This window comes from Balaenoptera physalus, assembly GCF_965194825.1.
Source record: "Balaenoptera physalus genome assembly, chromosome: 18".
Classification (NCBI taxonomy): domain Eukaryota; kingdom Metazoa; phylum Chordata; class Mammalia; order Artiodactyla; family Balaenopteridae; genus Balaenoptera; species Balaenoptera physalus.
This window is the reverse complement of record NC_138899.1, coordinates 10416266-10438992: the sequence shown is the minus strand read 5'-3', so window position 1 is coordinate 10438992 and position 22727 is coordinate 10416266. Positions and strand designations below refer to the sequence as shown.

The window sequence follows — 22727 nt, the reverse complement described above, 5'->3', positions numbered from 1 at the left end:
TTGACTTTGCAGTTTCAATACAGGTGTTCTGTTGCCCCCAACCAAGGAGCTGCCGGACTTTTCCCCCCAAGTTGCAGAGGTGATAACTTGAACGAGACGTTCTAGTTTCTTGAGACCTTGTTTTATTGTCTTGCACGTTAATATGGTATTTGTATTTCACAAGGCTAAACCGTATATAGTATTTCTTAAATGTGCATTTGCAATAGACGGATATATTAACTGTTACTATCAAGTTGAGAATTTGAACTATTAACTTTACTATAATAAAGTTTTGTTATAACGGTGCTAATTACTAAGCAGCTGAATTTGTGAAAAAGTGCACAGCAGTAATTTGCACCTTATTGTTGCTTTGCTATTAAAAAAAATTGTGAACACATGAGCTTCCGAAGAGCACGTTTATCTATGGGTCTTTAACAGCTGGACTTCTCGAGTATAGCATTTGGTGTCTGTATTTGTGCTTCTGAGATGCTCATTTTACCCTGATAAGAGCTGTTGCGTGCTGAATGGGACATTTTAACAAGGAAGGAGCAGCATTTTAAATTATTATGTGCTTTTGTTTATTATTTTTTGCTAGTTTTAGGGAAAAAAAGAAAAAACAAGAATACAGATCTCCTTTCTCGTTCCTCCCTATCGATGTGAAATCACGAACTGCAGTAGTCGGATTTGAGTGTTTTGGTGATGGCATTACCATTGTTTCAATGGCAGATAAAAATGGTTCTCTTCTGTTGGCTTCACATCCTCAGTAAATGCTTCTACATCATTAAAATCTTATTGAAATGGGAGGGAAGGGGGCAGGGTACAACCTTTAAAAGAATGAGACACAGACATAGGACATGACAAAAACTGGTTAGAACCAACTAGGTCCAAGATGGCAGAAGATTGGACTTCCAGTAAATCCTTAAACCTCATTATACGCTCATCGTAATACATTAGCATGCTAAACCACACGCCCACCAGCACCATGGCAGTTTCGAGGCCCACCATCAAAGATCAAAAAGTGGGCGGTGGCCCACCTCCTGGAAATCTCCGCCCCTTCCCCCGAATAATCCTCCCACTCATTAGCCTATGAAATTACCCAGCCCATAAAAACTGACCACCCCATATTTCGGGGCCTTTCTCCTTCTGAGATGGCCCACGCTCTGTCTGTGGAGTGTGTTTCTCCCAAGGCCATTCTTGCCTTTTGAGCCGGACTGCATTCTGTCTATGGAATGTGTATCTCTCTAAATAAATCCACTTCTCTCTTTTTTTTCTTTAACATCTTTATTGGAGTATAGTTGCTTTAGAATGTAATAAATCCACTTCTTACCTATCACTTTGTCTCTCGCTGAATTCTTTCTGCGATGAGACTTAAAGAACCTGAGCTTCATTAAGTCCTGAGACGAGATGTGTGATCTCAAGTAAAAGACCGTGGTTTCAAGTCCCATCTGAGTTGTGCGGTTTCATTTTCACACTCCTAAACCAGCACAGGTTTGTTTTGTATTTTGCTTTGGTCTACAAGAACAACCTCAAGTCTTGGGAAAAACTTATTTCTGCCCTGTGGATGTGTAACAGAGAAACATCTGCTTCAGGTAGTTTCCAAGTGTTACTTAGTAACCGATGACCCAGAACCTGTTAGGGTGCTCGAACTATTTGAAAACTACGCGTTCCGTATTTTTATAAGCATATATTCAGATTAATTCCACCTGCCTCTTATTTGGATTTCTGGCAGCTAGGAACTTTTAAAAGAAATTTGTGTTTTTAAAAAGAAATGCGAAAAATTAAATTTTCTTTCCTGATTCAAGAGTTCTTCTGTACTTTTAAGAGATCCTGTTCATGGGCAGAAAGGAGAGGTTTCAAAGGAACCGCATCTCCATATGGTTTTACTCGATAATCCTTTATCCACCATCTTCAGCCCTCATTCCTTTGCTTTCTTGCCTGTGGCTACATTTCTATCTCTGCATCAATTAGCACAGTGATTTATACAACAAGCAAGCAGTTTAGAGGTAATGGTACACAATTAACATCTCATTCCACCATAAAGGGTATGCTAAATACCCCAGTCATTGCTTTCTCTGCCTGGAATTGAAATCAGTGTTTGTCCTAATTCATATGCTATCTGATGTGAAGTGGGCCTGCTTTGTACTGCACTACACCATTAATCTAATTATAGATAGCTGCAAATGAAGTGCTGTCTGAGCTGGGAGATGGAAGAAAATAGCCTTTTGTCATTTAGCATGACTCTGTGAAGCAAGATCACACTTTACAGGGCAGTACTGCAAAATGGAGATCTCAATAATATTGCTGCCTGTTGCATCTTTTCTAATTACAACAGCATTGTAAACACAACTGGGTGCTGATACAAATAGAGCTGTAGATATGCTGTCATGTGGGTTGTCGGAGAGAGTCCTCCGAGTGCTGCTGGATTAAATGATGCATCCTTGATTGACAGCTACCTTGAGACCGTACCGATGGAGCTGTCACAGCGTTATGCTAACAGGCTGCCCCGGTGACTGCGGTGGTGCCAGGCGCTCTAACTGCTGTCTGTTCGTTCCCCCTTCTTCGCCTGGGTGTACCTCCAGCAGGACAGCTCCAGCTTTAATTCTGTGTGCTTTCAGTATTGTTTCGTGAACATTTCTGTTGGTTTGGTTTTGTAGGGCCTGATGCTGAAGTAGAGGGGGACTGTATTTTGCCTGGCTTGGAACCCTCGCTTTGTTCTTCCGCCAGTGTTAATTAGGTATATCCCACGAAGACTGTAGGAAAGGAAGACAAGGTTGAATTACAGTTCTAATTCCACCTAAATGCTTTATATCTTGTGGGGTTTTTTTTCCCCCCCTATTTTTCTGAAACACCGATGTTTTCAAAGTTGCATCCTCATTTTTGCATCTAGTCGTTTCTGTCACTTTAAAAACATTGACAGTTTACCTCTGGCTCAGAGTCAGGAAAGTAGACTTTTAGAGGAGCATCTGAGTGTTAGCTCTCACTGCCATGTGGTGGAAATGAAGACACAGCTTAAGGGTTGGAGACCCTTGGGGCAGAAGGTGTAAAACTTTGAATGAGAAGAGATCCTTGTATTGGAAGAAATGTTTTTGCCACCTTACTTAGTGAAGGTCGATGTACAGTCTAAGGCCAGTGCTTCAGGATGTTAAGATAATTGATGAAAAATAACTGACAGTGAAGCTTCATCATTTATCCTTGAGTCCGTGTTGGCTGAGCGGGCCCACAGTCGATGTGAAGAAGCATGAGCAGTGCGTCAGCTGTACATGTGTATGCTCCTCATTATGGAGAGAAAGACGTAGGGAAGAAAACCAGAGCTGAGCCTACTTTACGAGGAAGGACAGGAGAGGCTCTGAAACCGCGACTGAAAAAATACATAAACAAACTGGACGCACTCCTCTTGGAGGGGCCCCCAGACCCCTGAGTCTAACAAGCACGTGAGCACATGGGGTGTGTTACACCGCCGGTGGATCTGGAGGCCTTGGGGAGAAGCAGGGATTTAAGCCCCATGAGGAGATGCATGTGCTAAACTAACACGGACACCAGCAGGACGGTGTGTCGTGTGACCATCTGAGGGCAGCGTGTCCGCCATGAGGGCTCTTTGCTGCCCGGGGCACCGAGTGGGGTGTGTGCAGGGCACGGCTGGGCATGCCCACTGGCAGGATGTTTTCGTTAACCGAGTCTGGTTAAAAAGCCATCTCTCCCCCCAGAACCAGGACTGGCCCTCTCCTCCGCCAGCAGCCGCCCGGCTCTGCCCCCCACCTTTTCCCCGTGGTCAAGTTCCCTGTTAAGAGCTGTATGCTCATTTTTATAACAATTCCATTGCGTTCCTTTTAACTGTCCATCTCTTAATAGTTTTCTTCCTGATCCTTTTTACGTCTGGTATGATTTTTCTCTCTTTCTTTTGAACTTTTTGGGAGAAATTTTCTTGTTAGACATGGTTTTACATTGCAGACACCACAAAATTAATTTGCTTGGAAGCCGGGGCTGGGGTTATTAGACCAGAGTCAGGTTATCGGGTACGGCCTCTTTCCCGCCCGTGGTGCCCTGTGGGTTGAGGAGCTGGTGCCCGGGGAGCACCTGTCCTCTGCTCCAGCTTACACCGCGGGGTGTGTTTCCAAGACCTTAACAGCTTGACTGTGGTTTGGAGAGCACCTCCCTACACCCCCAGGGTGAGGCTCCATCCTCATGAGCCCGGGAGCAGCTCAGCTTCCGGCCCCCCCAGCAAGCAGGCTCGAATCCTGCTTGCTGACCTTTCTCCAGACCTTGCAGAGGGAGAACCTTCCGGCTTCTCCCAGGATTGTGCTTCTCTCTCCCGTCAACGAGCCTTTAACATCTTGGCCTCCCACCCCCAAAACATCGAGTTGGTGGTCTCTCTGCTTGAAAACAATAACAACAACAACTGAAAATCAAAACTCTCCAGGAAAGTTCTGTGGAGCCCATGAGGAATATTCAAATATTTAGCATAAAATCAAAGTCTGCACAGGTCACGGGGCATTTTCCTGAAATCTCTCACCCCGTCGGCTGCTCTGCCCGTGCCCCCTTAGAATTCAGAGGAACCAATAAATAGCAGTTTTGATCATAAGCTCTGAAAGCCCTAGTGTACATTCTTAAATGACTTCTTTTCTGGGGCATCGAAAAGCTTTTACGGTTCTCACCAGGCAGTTCATTCTGATGGGCCCATATGCTGCTCTCCGCTCAGCTCCCATCCTGGCCTGCGCCCCGTGCCCCACTGCACCGCCAGCCAAGGGGTTGTTTCCAGAAGCCGTGTTTGTGTGGGCACGCTGAAGGTCAGGACAACATCAAAGGTAGTCTTAAAAAGAGAACCTTCTCTCTGCCGCCTCTTTTTATATTCAGAAAGGTCATGTCTCAGCCAACTATGTGCAACAGGGCCTCTCCTGAGGCACTTACGCTGCTGTTATTTTTTACTTGTGATTACAATAAGTCGCTTATCCCCCAAACAGATTTAAGAACAATAAACAAATACAAAAGGAAAAGGGACATCTCATCAGTAACAAAGACTGCATCTAAAGGCATTGAGTTTTGTGACTCTTTCACATCTCTTTCCAAGCAAAGCAGGAGTCCTACAGAGAAAGGAATCCACAAAGATATGAAAATTATAAAAATAGTAAAAGGATCCAGTTTTAGTCAGGATCTTGTCATTTCTGGGGAGACATGGAGCTTGGGACAGTCTTAGCATTTTATTTATATTAAGGCTTGTTTGTGATATAGCTAAAATTAGTTTTTAAGGGTATATCCACTGTGGTGAAATGTGATAAGTCGCATTGTCCTCAGTGTAGAAAGATACTTTCCCTGAGTTCACATGTTGAAGTCAAATTGTGCGAAAAACAAGAAGAAAAAAGATCTGTTCGCTCCGGGGAGAACGAGCCAACTGGGCCCAGCGCTGAGCAGTCACGAGGGGGAGCCGCACAGGATGGCGCCAGCCAGAAAAGGGACTTTTTTTTTGTTGACCCCGATGCTTCTAGTGATGTTGGATTTTCTTCTCCAAGGCAGACAGAGCACAGATACTAAAACTGTGCGATTTGGTACCATTATATTCTCCCCTCTCCCTGTAGCCCCCCTCCCATAGATTTAATGAAGGACTTTGAGGTACAATTCGTCGTTGATAAATAGCCCCTCTGCCCAGAATGTTTATTAGACTGACAGCAGAATGCACTCTCCTTGCTTTTTTCCCTCACCACTTATGACTCAGATGAATTTTAATAGGAGCAAAAAGCTTTTATTTGCACTGTAATTTCACTTAAGGATCATATCCTTCAGAAACTGGCAGACACTTGTACGTCTTGATTGCAAAACACACACTCAGGAGTAAAGAAACATGCAAAAGATGTTATTATTCAACCTGTCACGGTGTCGCAAACCTGCTTGGAACTGAGGCCATTGACGCTCTTCTGTGGGCCCTCCTGCCACGCCTTTTGAAACAGGCCCCGTAGAGAGCACACTTAAGAGATTTCACCGCCCCTGGACAGAGTTAAGGGTGATTCCATTTTGCTTGTGCCTCCCTGCCATCACGATGCCCACAGGAGGCTTTGAGTTACAGCAGCTTTTTCTGAACAAAATGGAGCTGCCTGGATACTGCATCAGTCTTCCCCCAGGGAAATGCACTTTGGTAGAAATTTGAAAATCTTCAGGTGGTGGTTCCAGCTTCACCAGGTAACACTTCCTCCGGCCATGTTATTTTGTTTCTGTTTGAACAGAGCAAACGGTGGCTCATGTGTTTATTCACAGAGATCTAGGATTTTTCCCGCCAGGCAGAAATTCCCTTTATTAGAAATGTTCTGTTTGGCTGAACTGCGTTTAATGTACCCCTCATTATTTGAGAGCCACCTACAAAATGTGCCATTAAAGTTCTGGGCTTGCAGATCTTTTTTTTTTTTTAATTTATTTTTATTTTTAAAATTTATTTATTTTTGGCTGCCTTGGGTCTTTGCTGTGCATGGGCTTTCTCTAGTTGCGGCGAGCGGGGGCTTCTCATTGTGGTGGCTTGTCCTTGCTGCGGAGCACAGGCTCTAAGTCACACAGGCTTCAGTAGTTGTGGCGCATGGGCTCAGTAGTTGTGGCTTGCGGGCTCTAGAGCGCAGGCTCAGTAGTTGTGGCGCACAGGCTTAGTTGCTCCGCGGCATGTGGGATCTTCCCAGGCCAGGGCTCAAACCCGTGTCCCCTGCGTTGGCAGGCGGATTCTTAACCACTGCGCCACCAGGGAAGCCCTGCAGATCATGTTTCTTTCAGTGGTTTTAAAATCTAGAATTATTGCCTCTTAGTGCAGAGGATATTCACATTATATTTCATCTCTATCAACTCTAACCATCTTGTTACATTGGAGAGACCACGTAGTGTTGTGCCTAAAAAGAAAAGCTAACTTTTTCAATCGTGAACATAACATTTTATGTCACTGGAAAAAATGTGCATTTTTAAATATTATTTTGCCCAAAATGAACACCAAAACCCTTTGTCTTAACTTACTGATACATAGTCCAGCCGCTGTTTTGCGGGGAGCAGGCAGTTTGACACGGCTGTCTGCTGCCACCTACCGGTGTCTGCTGGCAGCACCCCTTTCTCCCGTGGGCTGGCCCAGCTGCGGAATTTGTGTCAATTGGGATAAGTTTCTAAGTGGTGAAGGGAATACAAGGAAATTCTCACTGTTTTCTTTATAAAGTTTTGAGGTGTTTTTCTTAAAAGATACAGGATGATTACTATTTATCACTAATTAATTACCGGAGTAGTTCTACTTTCAAGAAATTTCTTAAACAACTGGCTCACAATATATGGCAGGAACAAACTAATATATTTTGCTTTTGTGTACAATCATGAAAAACCATGAGAGATGGTATAATTTAAAAGCTAAAAACTGATTTTGAATGAATGCTACATTTGAGGAAAAGTTCATCATTTAATCTCACTTTCTTTTCCCTTTAAGTACAAGGTGCATATCCTAACCAAACTCGCCGCAGAATTGAACAAATTTATGCTGGAAAAAGCGGCTGAGGACACAAGCAGTATTCTGCGCTCCCCAATGCCTGGCGTGGTGGTGGCCGTCTCTGTCAAGCCTGGGGACCTGGTAAGGACTGTAATTCTGTGTGTGTCTGTGTGTGTGTCTCGGGGCTGTTGCAGACTGAAGCAGGATCTCGTTCTTGAGTCGTACTACCCCACAAAACAGCAGAGGAGCTTTTGTGCATTCTTTGTCCAACAGTTTCACATCTGAGTTAGGTTAGTAACAATATCTCTGAGTGCCTCTCCTCCCAAATGACCGGGGACTGGAACAGAAATAAGGCCAGATTCATTGTTTTTTTGGCAAATTTAGTGTTCAGGAAGCGTTTCATTTAAAATTTCTGTTTACTCTCTAGCTCTCTGTGGTTTAAGCATCCTTAGAGAAGTCATGCCAAGAAATGATCCCCCGATGGGGGAATTTTTTGCACGTATTCTGGAATAAATAGGAAGGGTACTAAGGAAAGTGAATTCCATAATCTGTATTGTACCAGAGCACTTCCGAAATAAAATTTAGGATCACAGTTTGAATTTTTTCATCTTGACCTTGTGACATCAAGGCACAAATCAAAGCAATGTTAATATTTCCTCACATGTTCAGTCTCAAGGTAGCATGCTGTGGACAAAAGGATACATTCACTGTAGCAGCGCATAGATAGAAATCTATTGATCAGCAGCAAAAGTAAATAGAAGACAAAGATGTAACCAGAAGGTTTCTAGGGAGCGCTTAAGTCCCCACATTTTTGTTTATGTGCCGGAAGATAACATCCAAACAAGACAGTCTTTAATGGATGATACGGTGATCCCATTTTGTATTTCAGTTATGTCACAGGAGTTTATATATTTTCCTATAAATACTACATTAAAACTGCCTCTGTATTTCTTTATTAACGTAAGTAAAATAACGTTGAGGAAAACTCATGTAGTTGGTTGGCATTAGCTTCTAGAAAAGTACTTACAGTAGATGAATATTAAGAAAAAATGATCAGTTTCAGTTGTTTAAATGATTAGCCCTGAAACTGATATGTGAAGTTGGAAAACTGACTCAACAGTTGCTTTACCTGATGATATAGAAACGGAACAACTACCAGCTTTTCTAGAAGAGCATAAAAGAGGTTCAGGAGCTGTGAATTGTCAGGCTTACTTTGAAAGCATTGACATTGCTGGAAGAAAACACTCATTAAGATTGTCAAACACGCTAGTGTTAAGGATTTGGGAGAGGCGATGCTTAATGAAGATTCTGTGTTGAATGTCGGGGAGGGGTTTGTCTTGTATCTCTTGGTTCTGAAGGATTAGGGCCCTGAGAAGACAGCCCCTTGGCCTTGACGTTAAGAATGTCTACACTCACTACATTACCAGAGCAGTCAGGACAATCTCCTAGTGACTAGAAGTGTAGGTTGGTAAACAGCGGGAGAGGTTTTTGTTGTTTTTTCCATTTTCCTCCTTAAGCTTATTCCAGAAGCCACAGAGGCTGTGTACGGCCATCCTGAGCTTGTCGGTCCTAACTGTGTGGCTTTAATTATAAAATCACATTTGTGCTTAGAAAAAGAAAAATATACATTTCACTGAAATCCTCACTTTTCCAACACCTGAGTCAGACAGAACCTGAGAGGAGGGAGGAGGAGGGGGTGGCAGCCCCTGCTGGGAGCTCGAGGGGGCAGTTCAGGCTGTCGGCTCCCCTCCCTGGAGAGCAGGGGGCCTGCAGCCTCCTTGTTGCCAGCAGCTGCTCCAGATACCAGAAGGGCTGAGCCTTCGTACTTTCCATTTCCCGGTTAATAAGTTAACGTGGGAAAGCTAGGCATTTTGGTGAAATGGAACAGTGTGGTCTTAGTCCTTGGTTCATGGGGGGAGCTCAGATGTTGGAAACCACCACTGATAATTAAACGTGGGTATTCAAGACTGGTTTGATTTGAGAAGGAACTGGGGCCTCTATTTTATGTATTTCTCTAAAGTCAGAGCACACCGTGGGGGGTTGGGGAGCGGGTTGCTGAACCGCCTCCTGGTCTCCAGGTCCCCTTCCTTGTAAATAAATGCTCTGCACACGCATGTGCCTGGGCTGGTCACGGAAGGCCTGCTTTCATTCCTCTCTCCAGCTTCCAGTGCCACTTTTGGTCCTGGCAGAACTTCCTTCCATATTCTGTACCATTGTGTTTTGATAAGACAGTATTTTCCCTTGAGTTATTATTTGTGAAAAGTGTCCCAAACTGCTAATAGCTAAACCAAAAGCAGGGGGTGGGATGTTTAATCGTCGGCTCTTACAACAACTTCTAGAGTTAAATCTGCCTTGTGTAATTAAAACACTCGAAAATTTCCTTGGACCTAAGGCACGGCACATACTTGAGGCCATTATAAGAAAATAACACTTGTAGCTTTTAAGTTTTGCGGTTTAAGATTATTTTAACACTGTAGGGCGTGTTGTCTTGTCCTTAGCAATAACACTAGCTGAGCCAGGTTCCACTCTTATCAGTAGGAAGATAACGGAATCAGTCATCTCTGTGTATTTTCAAGGCAAACAAGGACCAAAAACACAGCTAAGGGCCTACAAGTATTCTATTTTTCTTTGTAATGTTATTTTTTATAGTTTAAATCCCAGTTATCTGTAATTTTTATATTTAGCATAAGTAAAACTTGACAAATCTTACAATGGTGAGCCTGGCGATAACCTGCTCCACAGAAGTGTCATAGACAATGAAGGACAGATCTGCTCTTCGAAGTAAATAGCGTTAACAGAGCTTAAGAAGCTCAGGACGAAATAATCCGAGGTGGCCATTTGGAATCGGCCAGTGTGCTCAGAGAGCTTTGTGGGGAGAGGTCCCCCTCCGTCTCAGCTCAGAAGCTGGGTTTTACTCTAAGTGCTTGTTTCAAGTTCACCCAGCAAACATCGCTAATACTTTTTCAGTGTCTGTTGCCTGCTATTTAACATTAAATGTGGTAGGAAAATCATTTCTGAAATGATTGTATAATAACCTTTTTGAGTATGTCGGGAGGGGATGCCAGTTCATAAGCAGTAAAATGCATACAAGCACGCAAACCAGAAAGAAATGACGTCGGAGTGGATTGAGAACATCTAGAATCACACATGTAATTCAGGAAACAGTTGCCAAGAATGACTTTTATGTGCCTTTCCTATGTGCCTTTTCTGTCTGCCTTCTGAAAATATTTTTTCAATAACTGATTTTCTTTTCAGTTTGAAAACTGCCTATTTTTCTGTACATTTAATAATATCATAAACCAGGGGCACTTCTATAATCAAAGTTAGCATTTAAAAAATAACGTGTATTAAGTTTTTAAACTTCTATCTTTATGATTCCTTGAACAAAAATATTAAAAATATATATTCTTTCAGAATAATGCTGAATACATTTCTTTCCCAGCATTAGACTTACAGCTGCTGAGTTTGTGGCACAATTTTCGTTTTGACTTTGATATCAGAAACAAAACAAAAAATAAAAATGAGGCAACCCGTGGGGATATTTTAATATTGCATTTAATTAAGATGGTTTCTAGTTACGTTTAGATTCTGCAGTCATCTCAGCTTTGCATCAGAAATATTCATCTTACTTAATAACATCACAAATTAAGTGAGACATGAACCAGAAGCAGGCTGTATACCCGTTTACATTTCCTTCTTTCTTAATTATTATATTGTGAGTTATTAGTTTGTAAGACCAGGTAAAATAATAGATGGATATTAAGTACCTGTTGCTGCTTTTTCTTACCACTTAGTCCGTTTGATGTTAGTAAGACAGAATTTGGAGTATTTTTGCGGGGCTAAGATGAGGGAGATCCGCTTGATGACGGAATTGACCTTTAGCAGAAGGGTAGTTAGCTGTTCGAGATTGCTGTTCTCATGAACAGTGTCTTAGGCAAAAGTGGTATATGCTGTAAAAGTGCACCAAGGAGAACAGAAACTGTGTAATGATTTCTGGGAGAACCACCCAGATTTCGCCCCGATTGATATTCCTCCGTGCACGTGCTCCTTTGGGGAGAGGCCTCCAGGCAGGGGGACACCACCGCTCTGGAGACACAGGTGCCCTGTTTCAGAGAACGATATTCACACCTGCCCTTTGTCCCTAAACCATCTGTAACTGAGCTTACAGCTGATGTAGGGGAAATTGAGAATAAACTTGGCATGAGACCTTTCTTTTCATTTCTGGAAGAAGCAGGGTTTGAAGCCTCCCTTGCCCTTAGGTCTTCCCCATGGGAAGGGCCGGGTGGGGCCTTCCTGAGGTGCTTGTCTGCCAGTGACCCGTGGGCTTCACGAGGCCCAGTATCGGTAGCTGCATCTTTCCCTGGCAGAGGTCCTGGCTCGGCTGTTTGATAGATTTTCCAGTTTCTGGATGCCTTGATTTACACTCGTGAAGTAATTGCAGTGATTAAATTTCCATATTTTATAGCAGTGGTTATTCAAATGGTTTATTTGACAAGGTGCCAGTTTTTCACCCACACCTCAGATTGTATTCCAAAGCAGGTATATAGCTTCATGCATTCATTATGTAACATTTTTAAACTTTAAGTTATGAAATATTACAAACATACAGAAAGTTGTAGAGAATAATACAAGTACTCATATGCTCTCTGCTCACCTTTACCATATTTGCTTCAGATTTTATTTAACAATAAAACATTGCTTATACGGTGAACTTGCCCCGTGGCCTCTCCCCAGGAGAATTCCTGTCCTGCCCTCTTCAGAGGTAATGGCTATCCTGAATTTGGCCTTTTTATCTTTTCCAGATGACATTTATTTTTGAATGTTATGATTAATTTTTGTTGGTGGTAACAATTTGGGAATTTTTACAGTTTAACTTAATGATAATTATCAATATAAGATAAAATATTTTTATAGATCAATCAATAAATATTGTAGGCAAGTCTTCTACAAGTTTGGCATTTGATTTTATTTTTGAAGGGAGGATCTACTTGGAATTAGAGGGTATGTTATCTTTGTTTTAAACACTGTTGAAGATGACAGTCCCCAGCCTTAACAAGATTCAAAATATCTCCTCTCACCTTTTTGCTAAAAAAAAAAAAAAAAAAAAATTAATAAATTTAAAAAATCATGATTTCACTGAGTCCTTTAAAGCAGCCTACTTCGCAGAGGTCGAGGATCCAGACTGATTTGTTAAAGGTACAATAAATGACATCAGTTTTAACTGGTTCTCTTAGTAACTTAGAGGTTCTGGCTCCAGTTTTGAGCTAACTTAGAGGGTGGTAGGGAGTAGTAATTTTCTTCATTTTAAGGAATTTTCGGAGAAACTGGGCTCGTTTTATACTGGCTGCCTCTCTGTGTTCCCTCCCCGAGCCTCTCGGCTCCCGGCTCCCCGGCTCTGACGCCCAACGCACATCCAGGGAGGAAGCCCCGGGGGGCGGGGCGGGGCTGAGGAGGCCCCAGCAGCACCCTCCCGAGTGAGTCGCTGGTGATCAGACCCGCTCAGGGAGGCCTTACGCGGCGGATGAGGGGCTTGGCAGCGTTTCTGTCACCTGCCCTCTCTTTTCTTTGTAATTCGATGATGGTTCCTTCCATCACTGCTTACATACTGCCCTGTCTCCCGGGGTCTCTTCTCCCACCCTCTTTACACGAAGATCTTGGGATGGGAACGCATGTTTCTTCTTCAGGAAGTATCAGGGGATATTAACCAGCCTATCTTACCGGCTCAGGAAGAGGAAGTTATTATACTCAGATCCTCGCCAGTGCCTTTTAACCAAATCCGAGGTGCCTTTTCCTTGTGGCTGTTAACGGCGTCTTTCTTCAGATCTAAGGGCCTTAAAATGCATTGCATTCAGGCACCTGTGTTCTAAGTAGCACAACCTTAAAAAACGTAACTGAAGGATTTTCACTTGTGTGGAGTCGGCAGCAGGGTTGATATTGATCCCTGCTTTCGGGGGGCCGGCGCAGCAGAAGGGGAGACTGCGGCGGGCCGCTGCACCCTCCGAGCCTTCTGTCTAATCTGGCAGAAAACACAGAATGTAGGACAACAAAAGGAGGCTCCTTTTTCCATAAAAATTCTCCCTCCCACCCACCCCTCTTCCCCAAAAAAGGGGACTTAATTTTTCAGCTGCACAGTGATTTGGTGCTCACTCTTGCATTGAAACAGTTGCTGTCTGAACAGGCAGGAAACAGTTCTCTTTTAATTGCTGAAATCATTCGGAAGTGCTTCATGCCCGGCTTCTATACAGCAGATGCTGTGCATTAATTGGCCTGTGTAGAAGTGACCCAGGGTTCCTTGCAGTGGGCCCAATTTTAGGCAGAGGGTTTAAATAGCTTATTTATTATTTTGTATAATCTGGCGTACATTATGTGCTCCTGCACGTGTCGTATTTCATGGTCTGCAGTTTCTAATGTCATGTGGGTTTCAAAACCTGTGTTTCTCTGGTAATGTACTAGCAGCAGGTAAGCTCAAAATACCATCCATCAGGAGCTAATTTTTTATCCAGATACTCCAATGACTGATGAACCTGTCTTTTGTATGAATGTTTAGCACAGTAGAAAGCCATATGCCACTGGCACAGTTTCCTATGCATCCTTTACAGTTGCTAGAGAGTAGGCTTACGGGGGAAAAACCCTCCATGCCGTTTATGGCCTCTTCCCTGTATCTAAAGGATAACACCTTTAAAACAGCCCTGGCTGTGGACGACAAAAGAGGGTTAGGGACTGTCTTGGAGGAAATCTGACTCCCATAAACATTTTCTTTATCAGAAATATGACTGCACACTCTTAACGGGGAACCTTGTTTTGTTTCTCCCCGTCTGTTCAAAACAGACCTTAGCCCATTAGAAGGGCCTCCCTTGTGTGGGAAGACCACAGCTGTTACTGTAAATCTCATCCCGTCACTGTATCACCCCCATTTTGTGGCTCTGAAGGATGAAATTGAGAAATGGAATACTGTGCAGTCATCCTTTACATCTCCAATTTTAGGCCTTTGCCATCATTTTCATGCTTTTATTCCAAATCAAATAACATTAGTGAGCTACACCACCTTCTGATGAATATCTGGTCCTGAGCACAGCTTTCAAGTCTGTACTTTGGGGACTTCCTTTTATGTTTGGTGGAGATCTTTCTCCCCCCTTCTCTTCTCTTTCTCTTCGTGCACCTTCTTGGGGCTTTCTTCATGCATTTGCAGTTTGAACTATACAAGTTGCCAAATGTGTCCCAGCCTTAGCATGTTGTCCCAGAGGGACATGTGCTGGAGAAGGTTCTGTGTCTTTTAATCTCTGGGGAAGGAGTAAAGCAAACTTGGTAGAGGATATTGGGGGCTTTAATCAGAAATAAGAAGTGGTTTAAATCATTAGCACAACAAAGCAGACTATAAGCTTGAAGATAAAAGTCTCTGGGGAAAGAGTCCTCTGAAAATAAATGGAACTTGATAGATTTCCATATCATTTATAACTTCCCTTAATTACACTTGGAAGACTTGCCAGTAAAACTGGAAAATTGGCAGCCTGTATCCATCAGAGCCATTTTGCCGACCGTGGCAAGCAGCTGGCTTTGCTGGATTTTATTTCCCATCACTCGCAATTAATCATCAGCTGGGGATGTCTGAAACTCCGCAGCACAGAGCTGTGCCGGGTGACATTCAGGCCTCCCAAGCATGCTAAAGTCCGCTGAGTAAATGGGCTGAGGTTTCTCCCCAGCTTACTCATTTCGGGGCAAGGCAGGCTCCCGCTTAATGAGTGCGCTCCGATAATCAGATGCGAATGTGAACCTTGACCCCATGTCAAAGGAGAGGACGCAATAAGCCGGATGAAAGATACAGGATTCAGACCTCCAAACTTTACACCAATTAGACAGGGAGCGGAGAAGTACATCAGGCTGAGTAGGTTTATCAAAGAGACTTGCGAGGCTTGTGACCATTTTGTAAGCCCGATGTTGGAGACATCCTGTCACAATCATTAAGTCGTCACGCGATGATTCAGCAGAGCGTTGGGGAAGTGTGCGCCCACAAGCCCTGCAGTGGCTGCACCCTGGGTGCGCGCTGTCCGAGGGGAACTTGGCCGTGGAGGCGCCCTCTCTGCTCACCCAGTTAATGTCCCCGCTTTCTGAGCACACGGGGGAATCCAGGCGGTGTTTCCAGTGCCTTCCGGAGCTCGGGGAGGGCAGGGGAGGGGGCAGGCACCTCTGGACCAGGAGGCTTCCAGATTGTTGAGGTGAGAGGCCTGTGTCATTTTGTCCGGGTTATTGTTGGAACCGCGGCCCTCGGGGGCCCAGCAGGGTGGTGGAGCAGCCCCCAGTTACAGCCCCGTCTGTGTTCTTTGACGTACAGTGTGTACTGTGTTTGCTTCCCTGACTTCGGTTTTTGAGGAATGAAATCGCTTGAATTTAGGTCAAGTTCATGTGTGTATATGTGTTTGCGTGCGTGCGCGTATAACATGTCTCTGCTGACCGAAATGTGTCTCACTATTTGGTGGAACATCAAGGATCAACTTCCAAGAGTTTTTTCTCTTTTAGGGACGAATGAGCAAAAACAAACTACAAAGCAGATTGCTGTGAGTGAACGGAGAAAGAGAAATGAATTACTTAAATTTCCACCAAATAATATAAGTAGAGACCAGCAGAAACAGGGAAAGAAACTAGGGAGAAGAAACAGGAAAGAAAAGGACGACAGAGCCGTGAGGATGGTTCCAGATTCAGGGCGGCCAGCGCTGCCCGTCTGGCAGCAGGTTGGCACTTCCAGTCCGCAGGCACTTTCTCTGAAGCCCTTTTAATCAAATTGCCCGAGTGACACAGCCTGAGAGACGGGGCTGTTTTACCTGGGGGACTCCCCACGCCTCCCGGATCATCTCCGGCCAGATCGGAGGTTTCGTTTTTCTGATGGATGACTGGGGACCGACCACTCGCAGTTGCCTGCGTGTCACCTCTTTGCAGATCACCCTCGCCACAAGCACGCAGAGCGGCCGGGGAGGGCGGTCACTGGACAGCGACAGTGGAGCCCCAGAAGCTTCACGTCCGTCTCCCGCTGCTCCCAGGCTCTCGGGCCCTGCTCCCACTCACCTCCAGCCCGGCCAGCTCGGGCCTGGAGCGGGGCTGTGGCCCGGGGCCCGGCCGTCCTTCCGCGCGTTCCTTATGGGCATCTTTGTCAGTTTGGTCTCCGCCCCCTTGGTGACCACTGGAAATCTCCCAGCTTCATTCGTTTCCTTTTCACAGTCGCCTTAACTGCGAATTCACTTACTTAAAGACCCCGCAGAGCGTTCTGGCCAGCGGTGCCGAGCAGTGGGCCGAGCAGCTGCAGGAGGGCAAGCTCACGCCCGCCCGAGAGGAGCCCGCGGGGCTGGGGCTGGTCAGACGGGCCCTGGGCGCTCAGACGCCAGCGCAGGAGGCCCGGCTGGGGGAGGGGGCGAGGCGAACGCACGCAGCCGCCCACTGCGGGCACCGGTCCGTCGGTGAGGAAGGAGTTCCCAGAGCCGATCACTGACTGTTGGATGGAATTTCCGTGGCTGACTATCAGATCCATTTCCCAGAGAGCCACGGGCCCTGATGCCGGGATGCCCGTCTCTGGGTGGCGCTGCTGCTGCGTGAGGCCGGCTCTGGACCCTCAGCCTCTGCCTGAGAGCCGTGCCCCGGGCCCGCCAGCATTTTGCGTGTGGAGCTACATGGCAGGCGCTACTTCTGGGGACGTGCCCTCCTCTCATCTTGCCTGGTCCCTGCCTGCCTCTGAAAAGAGAGAAAAAGGCTCGGAAATGACGCCTTGAGGGCTGGCTGTTCGGACACCCCAGCTGGGCCCCGCGTTGCCCTGGAGCCTCCCTCACTGCTCTCCCTCTGCATGTTGAAGAGCGACCCTAGCAAGTTAGTTCTCCGCTCTCTGGAATGCAGGTGCCAGGTGACGGTGAGTCACAACGGGCCGCGAGCGCGGCGTGTGTGCCCAACTCTCCAGCGCAGTGTCGCCTCCGTGCCAGCACCGAAGCTTTGGCATCCCCTCTCTTCCTATATTTCTGTGCCAGGAAAAAGCAGCCCACCACCTGATCAGCAGAGGAGAGGAACGCATAGGGCTCAGGCGGTCCTGATGCCAGCGAGGCAGCTTGTGCCCCACGGGGGGCCGGGAGGGGGGCTTGGAGATCATCTGGGGATTTCAGGAAAGAAGATTATCCAGGCACTTCTGCAACGCTGGATGAGCACAAGGGTCCAGGAGCCCCACGCCAGGAGGCCCACCAGCACCCCACACAGCTGGGTGCCCCAGGAAATTCAACTCTCCCATTTCAAAGACTGCAAGGCCCTTTTCACAAAGATAGGAGAAAAATGCAAGCCCAGCTCCTTGGTGCTTACCCATCAAGGGCAGAGAAAGGAGAATAGATAGAAGGGCCTTTAGTCACAGCTGACTCCTGGGTGGGAGGCCCAGGTTTAACCCCAGGGGATTTATACCCAGCTCTGCCTGGATTTCCCTCACCCCGGAAGGCAAAACAGCTGAGCACGAAGCTTGAGCCAGTGCCCCTGGGAGCTACCAGCTTCCTTGCAAGGAATGGGTGGAGCTCCAGAAATCACTCCCTGAAGGCACTTTCTGGGGGCCACCTGGTTGTCAGTCCTTGGCATGTCGTGCAAAGGCTGGGAGAGTGGTCCCCACGGCCTGGGTGCTTGGCTGTGGTTCCCAGCCCCCCAGGGCTGCAGACAGAAACTCCATTGTTTGCTAACAGCTTTACTGAGATAAAGTTCACAATACGATACAATCACCCCTTTAACGCGTGCACTTCAGTGGTTTTTGTCTGTTCACAGAATTGTGCACCCATCGCCACAGTCAATCTTAGAGCACTTCATCACCCCCAGAGAACCCCTGCACCCACCCGCAAGCACTCCCCCCTTCCCTCTGTCCCTGGAAACCACAGATCTTTCTGTCTGTAGAGACGTGCTAATCCTGGACGTTTCACGTAAGTGGAAGGCATTCCATTTCTGCCACAGCTCTGTGGCAGAGGCAGATTCAGAGATTCCCGGGGAGGTCCCACAAGCAGCACCCAAAACCTCCAATATCAGGGATGTTTTTCTAACAAGGACTTGATAGAGGGAATGGCCTTTCTCTGCGGTCCCCCAAAGATGCACTTGGAATATGAAGTATTAGAGGCTGTTGCTGCTGTTTGGATTATGTTTCAGAGCATTTGACAAAAAGATTATCTTAATGGCCTCACTCTTGAACATTGTTGCAAAATTCAAATGCTTTTAAAACTTCTGTCCACTTTTTGTTCATTTTCCAGGTAGCAGAAGGTCAGGAAATTTGTGTGATTGAAGCCATGAAGATGCAGAACAGTATGACAGCTGGGAAAACTGGCAAGGTATGCCCCCAAGGTCCCACCAGCCCAGGCCGCTGTGACAGGAAGCAGAACCTCCACCTTTGAATCCTGGACGGTTGGGGCCTGAGGGGGACGGCGGAGGGGGTCTCTCCCAGCTTCTCCCTCCTGCGGACGAGGGCGCTGCCATCGGGGCACCCTACATTCTGCATCCATGTGACCTGCAGGCCTTCCGGGAGAGTCTGTGTGACATCCAGGGAGTCGAAGAACAGTTGTTCTTCACCTTAATGTCTTTTGAATTAAGGCGTCTTTAATTTTTAATGTTTACATCTGTCTTAGAGGCAGTTAGTTATCTGAGACTTAGGTGACACAGCAGGAAATGGTTTTAGAGATTGCAAAAATTAATGCAACTCTTCAAGATAATTTCTTCACAAAGAGAACAATTCACTTTTAGATCAAGACGAGCTGAAAGGGGGACTTCCCTGGTGGTCCAGTGGGTAAGACTCTGTGCTCCCAGTGCGGGAGGCCCGGGTTCGATCCCCGGTTGGGGAACTAGATCCTGCTTACATGCCGCAACTAAGAGCCCGCATGCCGCAACTAAAGATCCCGCATACCACAACGAGGACCCAGCGCAGCCAAAAATAGATAAATAGATAATAAATTAAAAAAAAAAAAACAAAAGGAGCTGAAAGACCCACATCCACGCGTGGAACTTAACGATTTAGGGAGGAAAAAAAGATGTATTAGTACTGAAATCTGTTAAGAGTAAAACTTCTTAAATGAATTTTCTCATTGAAGAAAATAGAAAAGTCCTTTTAAGCAATAACTTCATTATTCTTCCCGCGACTAGAAAGACACCACTTGTAGCAGAATGATCCTTTTCTGAAGGATGGTTTGGTTTGAAAGTACCGCACGGTGGAGCGAGGAGAGGCGGGGCAGGTCGGGTGGGGTGGGGACAGCAGCGTAGGCTGGCTGTGTCCTGGAAGGCGCGACTGAGCCGTGGGGACAGTGGGTGTCCTGGCAGAAGGTACTGTCAGCTGCCAGTGAAGTCTGCATCAGAGAGACGCAGCCTCCAGTTGCCTCCCCCAAAGGAAATGAAACCAATGTTCAGAGAACAGGCCGAGGGGGACGCCCCAGTCCAGCCCCATCCAGGAGGGCAGAGGCCCAGCGTGTGGCCAGGCCGGAGGGGCATCAGACGGCTGCACCCAGTCTCCTCGGGGTTTGGGAGGGGAGATTGGCATGCTCTGCGGCTTCGGGGGAATCCTGCTTTCCATACCTGATGACCCTTTAAGAACAAACGAACAAGAAAGTGTTGGTTTCTGCTCTTGTAAAAATTGTTCTGTTTGTCGCTTGGGATTAGTCAGCATTTACGCTGCATTACTGTCATGCGCTTTCCCCTCTGTGGTGAGCACTTGGCCTCGTTTGGGGGACCCAGAATACACATCAGATGCACACCAGCGGCCCGTGTGCTGGACTGAGGCACTGGCGCCAAAATGAACGTGGCCTCAGCTCCCTGAAGGAGCCAGGAGCCTGCCCGTCTGCGTGGTCTGTGTCTGCTGGGGAGGCCCTGCTGCTGTCAGGGTGGTGATGGGCTCTGGGTGAACTCGCACGTTGGCCCTGCCCTGTCGGCTCGAGCCCTGCCCCACAGGGCGAGGAGCAGCGGGCCCCTGAGCCTGGGGCTGGCAGTTTCTGCTTTGAGAGGCCCGTTTTCCTCCCGGGGCCCGTTCACAGTGGAAGCAGGTCCTCCACTCTGGAATCGCAGCATCATGACAGATACATCCTATAAAAACACCGGTGGCTTCAGATCATAAAGAGCAGCCACTTCAGTGCAAATAGCTCCTGTGGAACGAGGCCTTTCAAGTGTCACTGCACAGGTTCTCTTCGTCCCGAGAGACCCCGGGCTGGAACTCTAGGGGAGAAGGCCCTTCTCGCCGCTGCTAGCTCATGGCAGAGCCGCGGGGACACAGGCCAGGGCACCCAACCCCACGTCTCTGGCACTTTTCTCATTTGCCACTTGGCCAGACTTCCAACCCATCATTCATCTTCATTAACTTCCAACCCATCATTCATCTTCATGCCCCAGCAAGAACTTCCAAGTCAAATGACTGTCTCTAGTTTTAAAAGTGAACACAAATTTGGGAAAGCAGAAGTTGACTAAAATCGGGAGAAATCCGTGGAATGAAAGGGCACGGAGGCAGCGTCACGGGAGCGCAGTGCCTGTTCCACGTCGTGCCAGCAAGACCACGCGCTTGTGCTCGGAGGAATTTCATTTCCCTTCAGAAGGAGGCTTCCGGTCAGGCTAGGGAATTTCTCCTGTTAATTAGTACCTGTTTTGACTCTTGTATAATTGTGAGTGGGTTTGTTTGTTTGTTTGTTTAACACTAAGTACACCATTAACTCCCCCGGGTGTAGAGACTCATCCAGCATAATCACTGCCAGCTGAGACCCCCGAGGGCACCCTGGGCAAAGGACAGCACAAATGACCAGCGGCTTTTAGGACCGACAGAGATAAGGAGGGGAAGGTGGTGAGTCACAGCCCGCGGCGAGGACGTCCCTGTGCTCGAGGTCCCCTCTGATGGACGCCCTATACCTCCGAGTGTTCTATCTGTGCTCCAAAGCCCGCCAGGCTGTCCCTTCATTTCCAGAAATGGATGACGAGATTGCTTCCTCCTGGTCTAGTTAATAATTCTTACTCTCCCCTCTTTTTTTGAATTCAAGGTGAAATCGGTGCATTGTAAAGCTGGAGACACAGTTGCAGAAGGAGATCTGCTCGTGGAACTGGAATGAAGTATTTATAGCCTTTCAGTCATCACCCAATTTAATTAGCCATTTGTATTATTATTCTTTCACACTCAATTTATTCAAGCGTTTTGCAGGAACACCCCTGTGTAGCAGATTTTACATGGTCATATTTATTCCACATATAGTCAAAACCAACATTTGCCAGAAAATCACCAATGGAAATTTTTATTGATATAAATACTTGTACATATGATTTGTACTTCTGCTGTGAGATTTCCTAGTGTCTAAATTAAATCAATAAAACTGAGCATTTGTCTAAATATTAGTTTGCCCTTTTTTTGAATGAAGACAATGTACATAAGAGGCTATGGGCTGTGCCAGTAGACTCTAAATACTAGCGTTTCATTGGGATCCTTTTTAAAAATTTATATAAATCCCAGTTCTTGGCCCTCAGTTTCATTAAGTTAGCATTTGCCACTTTGTAACCTGATTGCCTGCTTCATCCTGCTTGAGGACCTAACTCTTGCTTCTGGTAGTTCATAACCTCCCGAAGCCCAGACAGCGCAGATGACGGCCCTGGAAATGGAAATCCCTCCTGTGTGGCTCTAACGGTGAGTGTGGACCCCGAGTCCCCAGGGGCAACCCCCCTCCCCGTCCCAGGGCACCGGCGCGGGTACCACTCAGGGCTCCCCCAGCCCAGTGATGGTGGGTGGGGCTGCCACAGCTCATCAGCTGACACCCATCCTCGCCTTGCTGTGTTTTTGTGAAGCAAGTTTCCAATTAAGAAAAAAGGGCTAAAAATCACGATCATGCTTTTGTGCCAGATGCAGTTAAAGATCACAGTCTACTATTAAGTTGAAGAGCGAGTGGGCTCTCCCAATGGAGAGCGAGGTTACTCGGGACCAGCAGCTGCGTTTTCACCTGGCTCTGAAATTCGTAGGATACATTTCGTACATTTGCTGGTAAGGATGCAGAGGCAGAGTCGTGCGCTGATTTGACTCTAACCCTGACAGATTATCGGATGGAGGTGGGTAGTAATTGGTACTTCGTGCCTTGCTAAAATTATTCTAGGTGCTGTTTGTATTTGGAAGCGAAGCTTTCTGTCAGACCTGAAGAACAAATTACTAATGTGTTGGTTCTTCTCTGAAAGGCCCGCCCCCAAATGCTGCTCCCTTGTGGGGGCAGGAACCGCGCCTTGCCCTGCGCTCCCGTGAGCTTCCGTTTGAAACGGGGGTGTTCAGCTGCTCTGCCAGCAAGTGGGCGCTTGCTATTTTGCTAGATGAGAATGAAAAGAACCT

General features: G+C 46.5%; 2 protein-coding genes across 4 annotated transcripts in view; one reads left to right on the top strand and one right to left on the bottom strand.

Annotated features, from left to right (window-relative positions):
* PCCA (propionyl-CoA carboxylase subunit alpha) overlaps positions 1 to 21736 on the top strand; it is a 358193-nt gene extending 336457 nt beyond the window's left edge. For all 3 annotated transcript variants that reach the window (XM_082434636.1, XM_082434634.1, XM_082434635.1), the window contains 3 exons: positions 7412 to 7552; positions 18655 to 18732; positions 21406 to 21736. In XM_082434636.1, the coding sequence (XP_082290762.1) occupies positions 7412 to 7552; positions 18655 to 18732; positions 21406 to 21474 (288 nt within the window). In that variant the 3' untranslated portion in view covers positions 21475 to 21736. The remainder of the gene's footprint in view (positions 1 to 7411; positions 7553 to 18654; positions 18733 to 21405) is intronic.
* The window catches only part of TMTC4 (transmembrane O-mannosyltransferase targeting cadherins 4), a 123074-nt gene continuing 119747 nt past the window's right edge, over positions 19401 to 22727 (bottom strand). The window contains exon 23 of the mRNA XM_082434628.1: positions 19401 to 19972. The gene's annotated coding sequence lies outside the window, so the exon portion shown is untranslated. The remainder of the gene's footprint in view (positions 19973 to 22727) is intronic.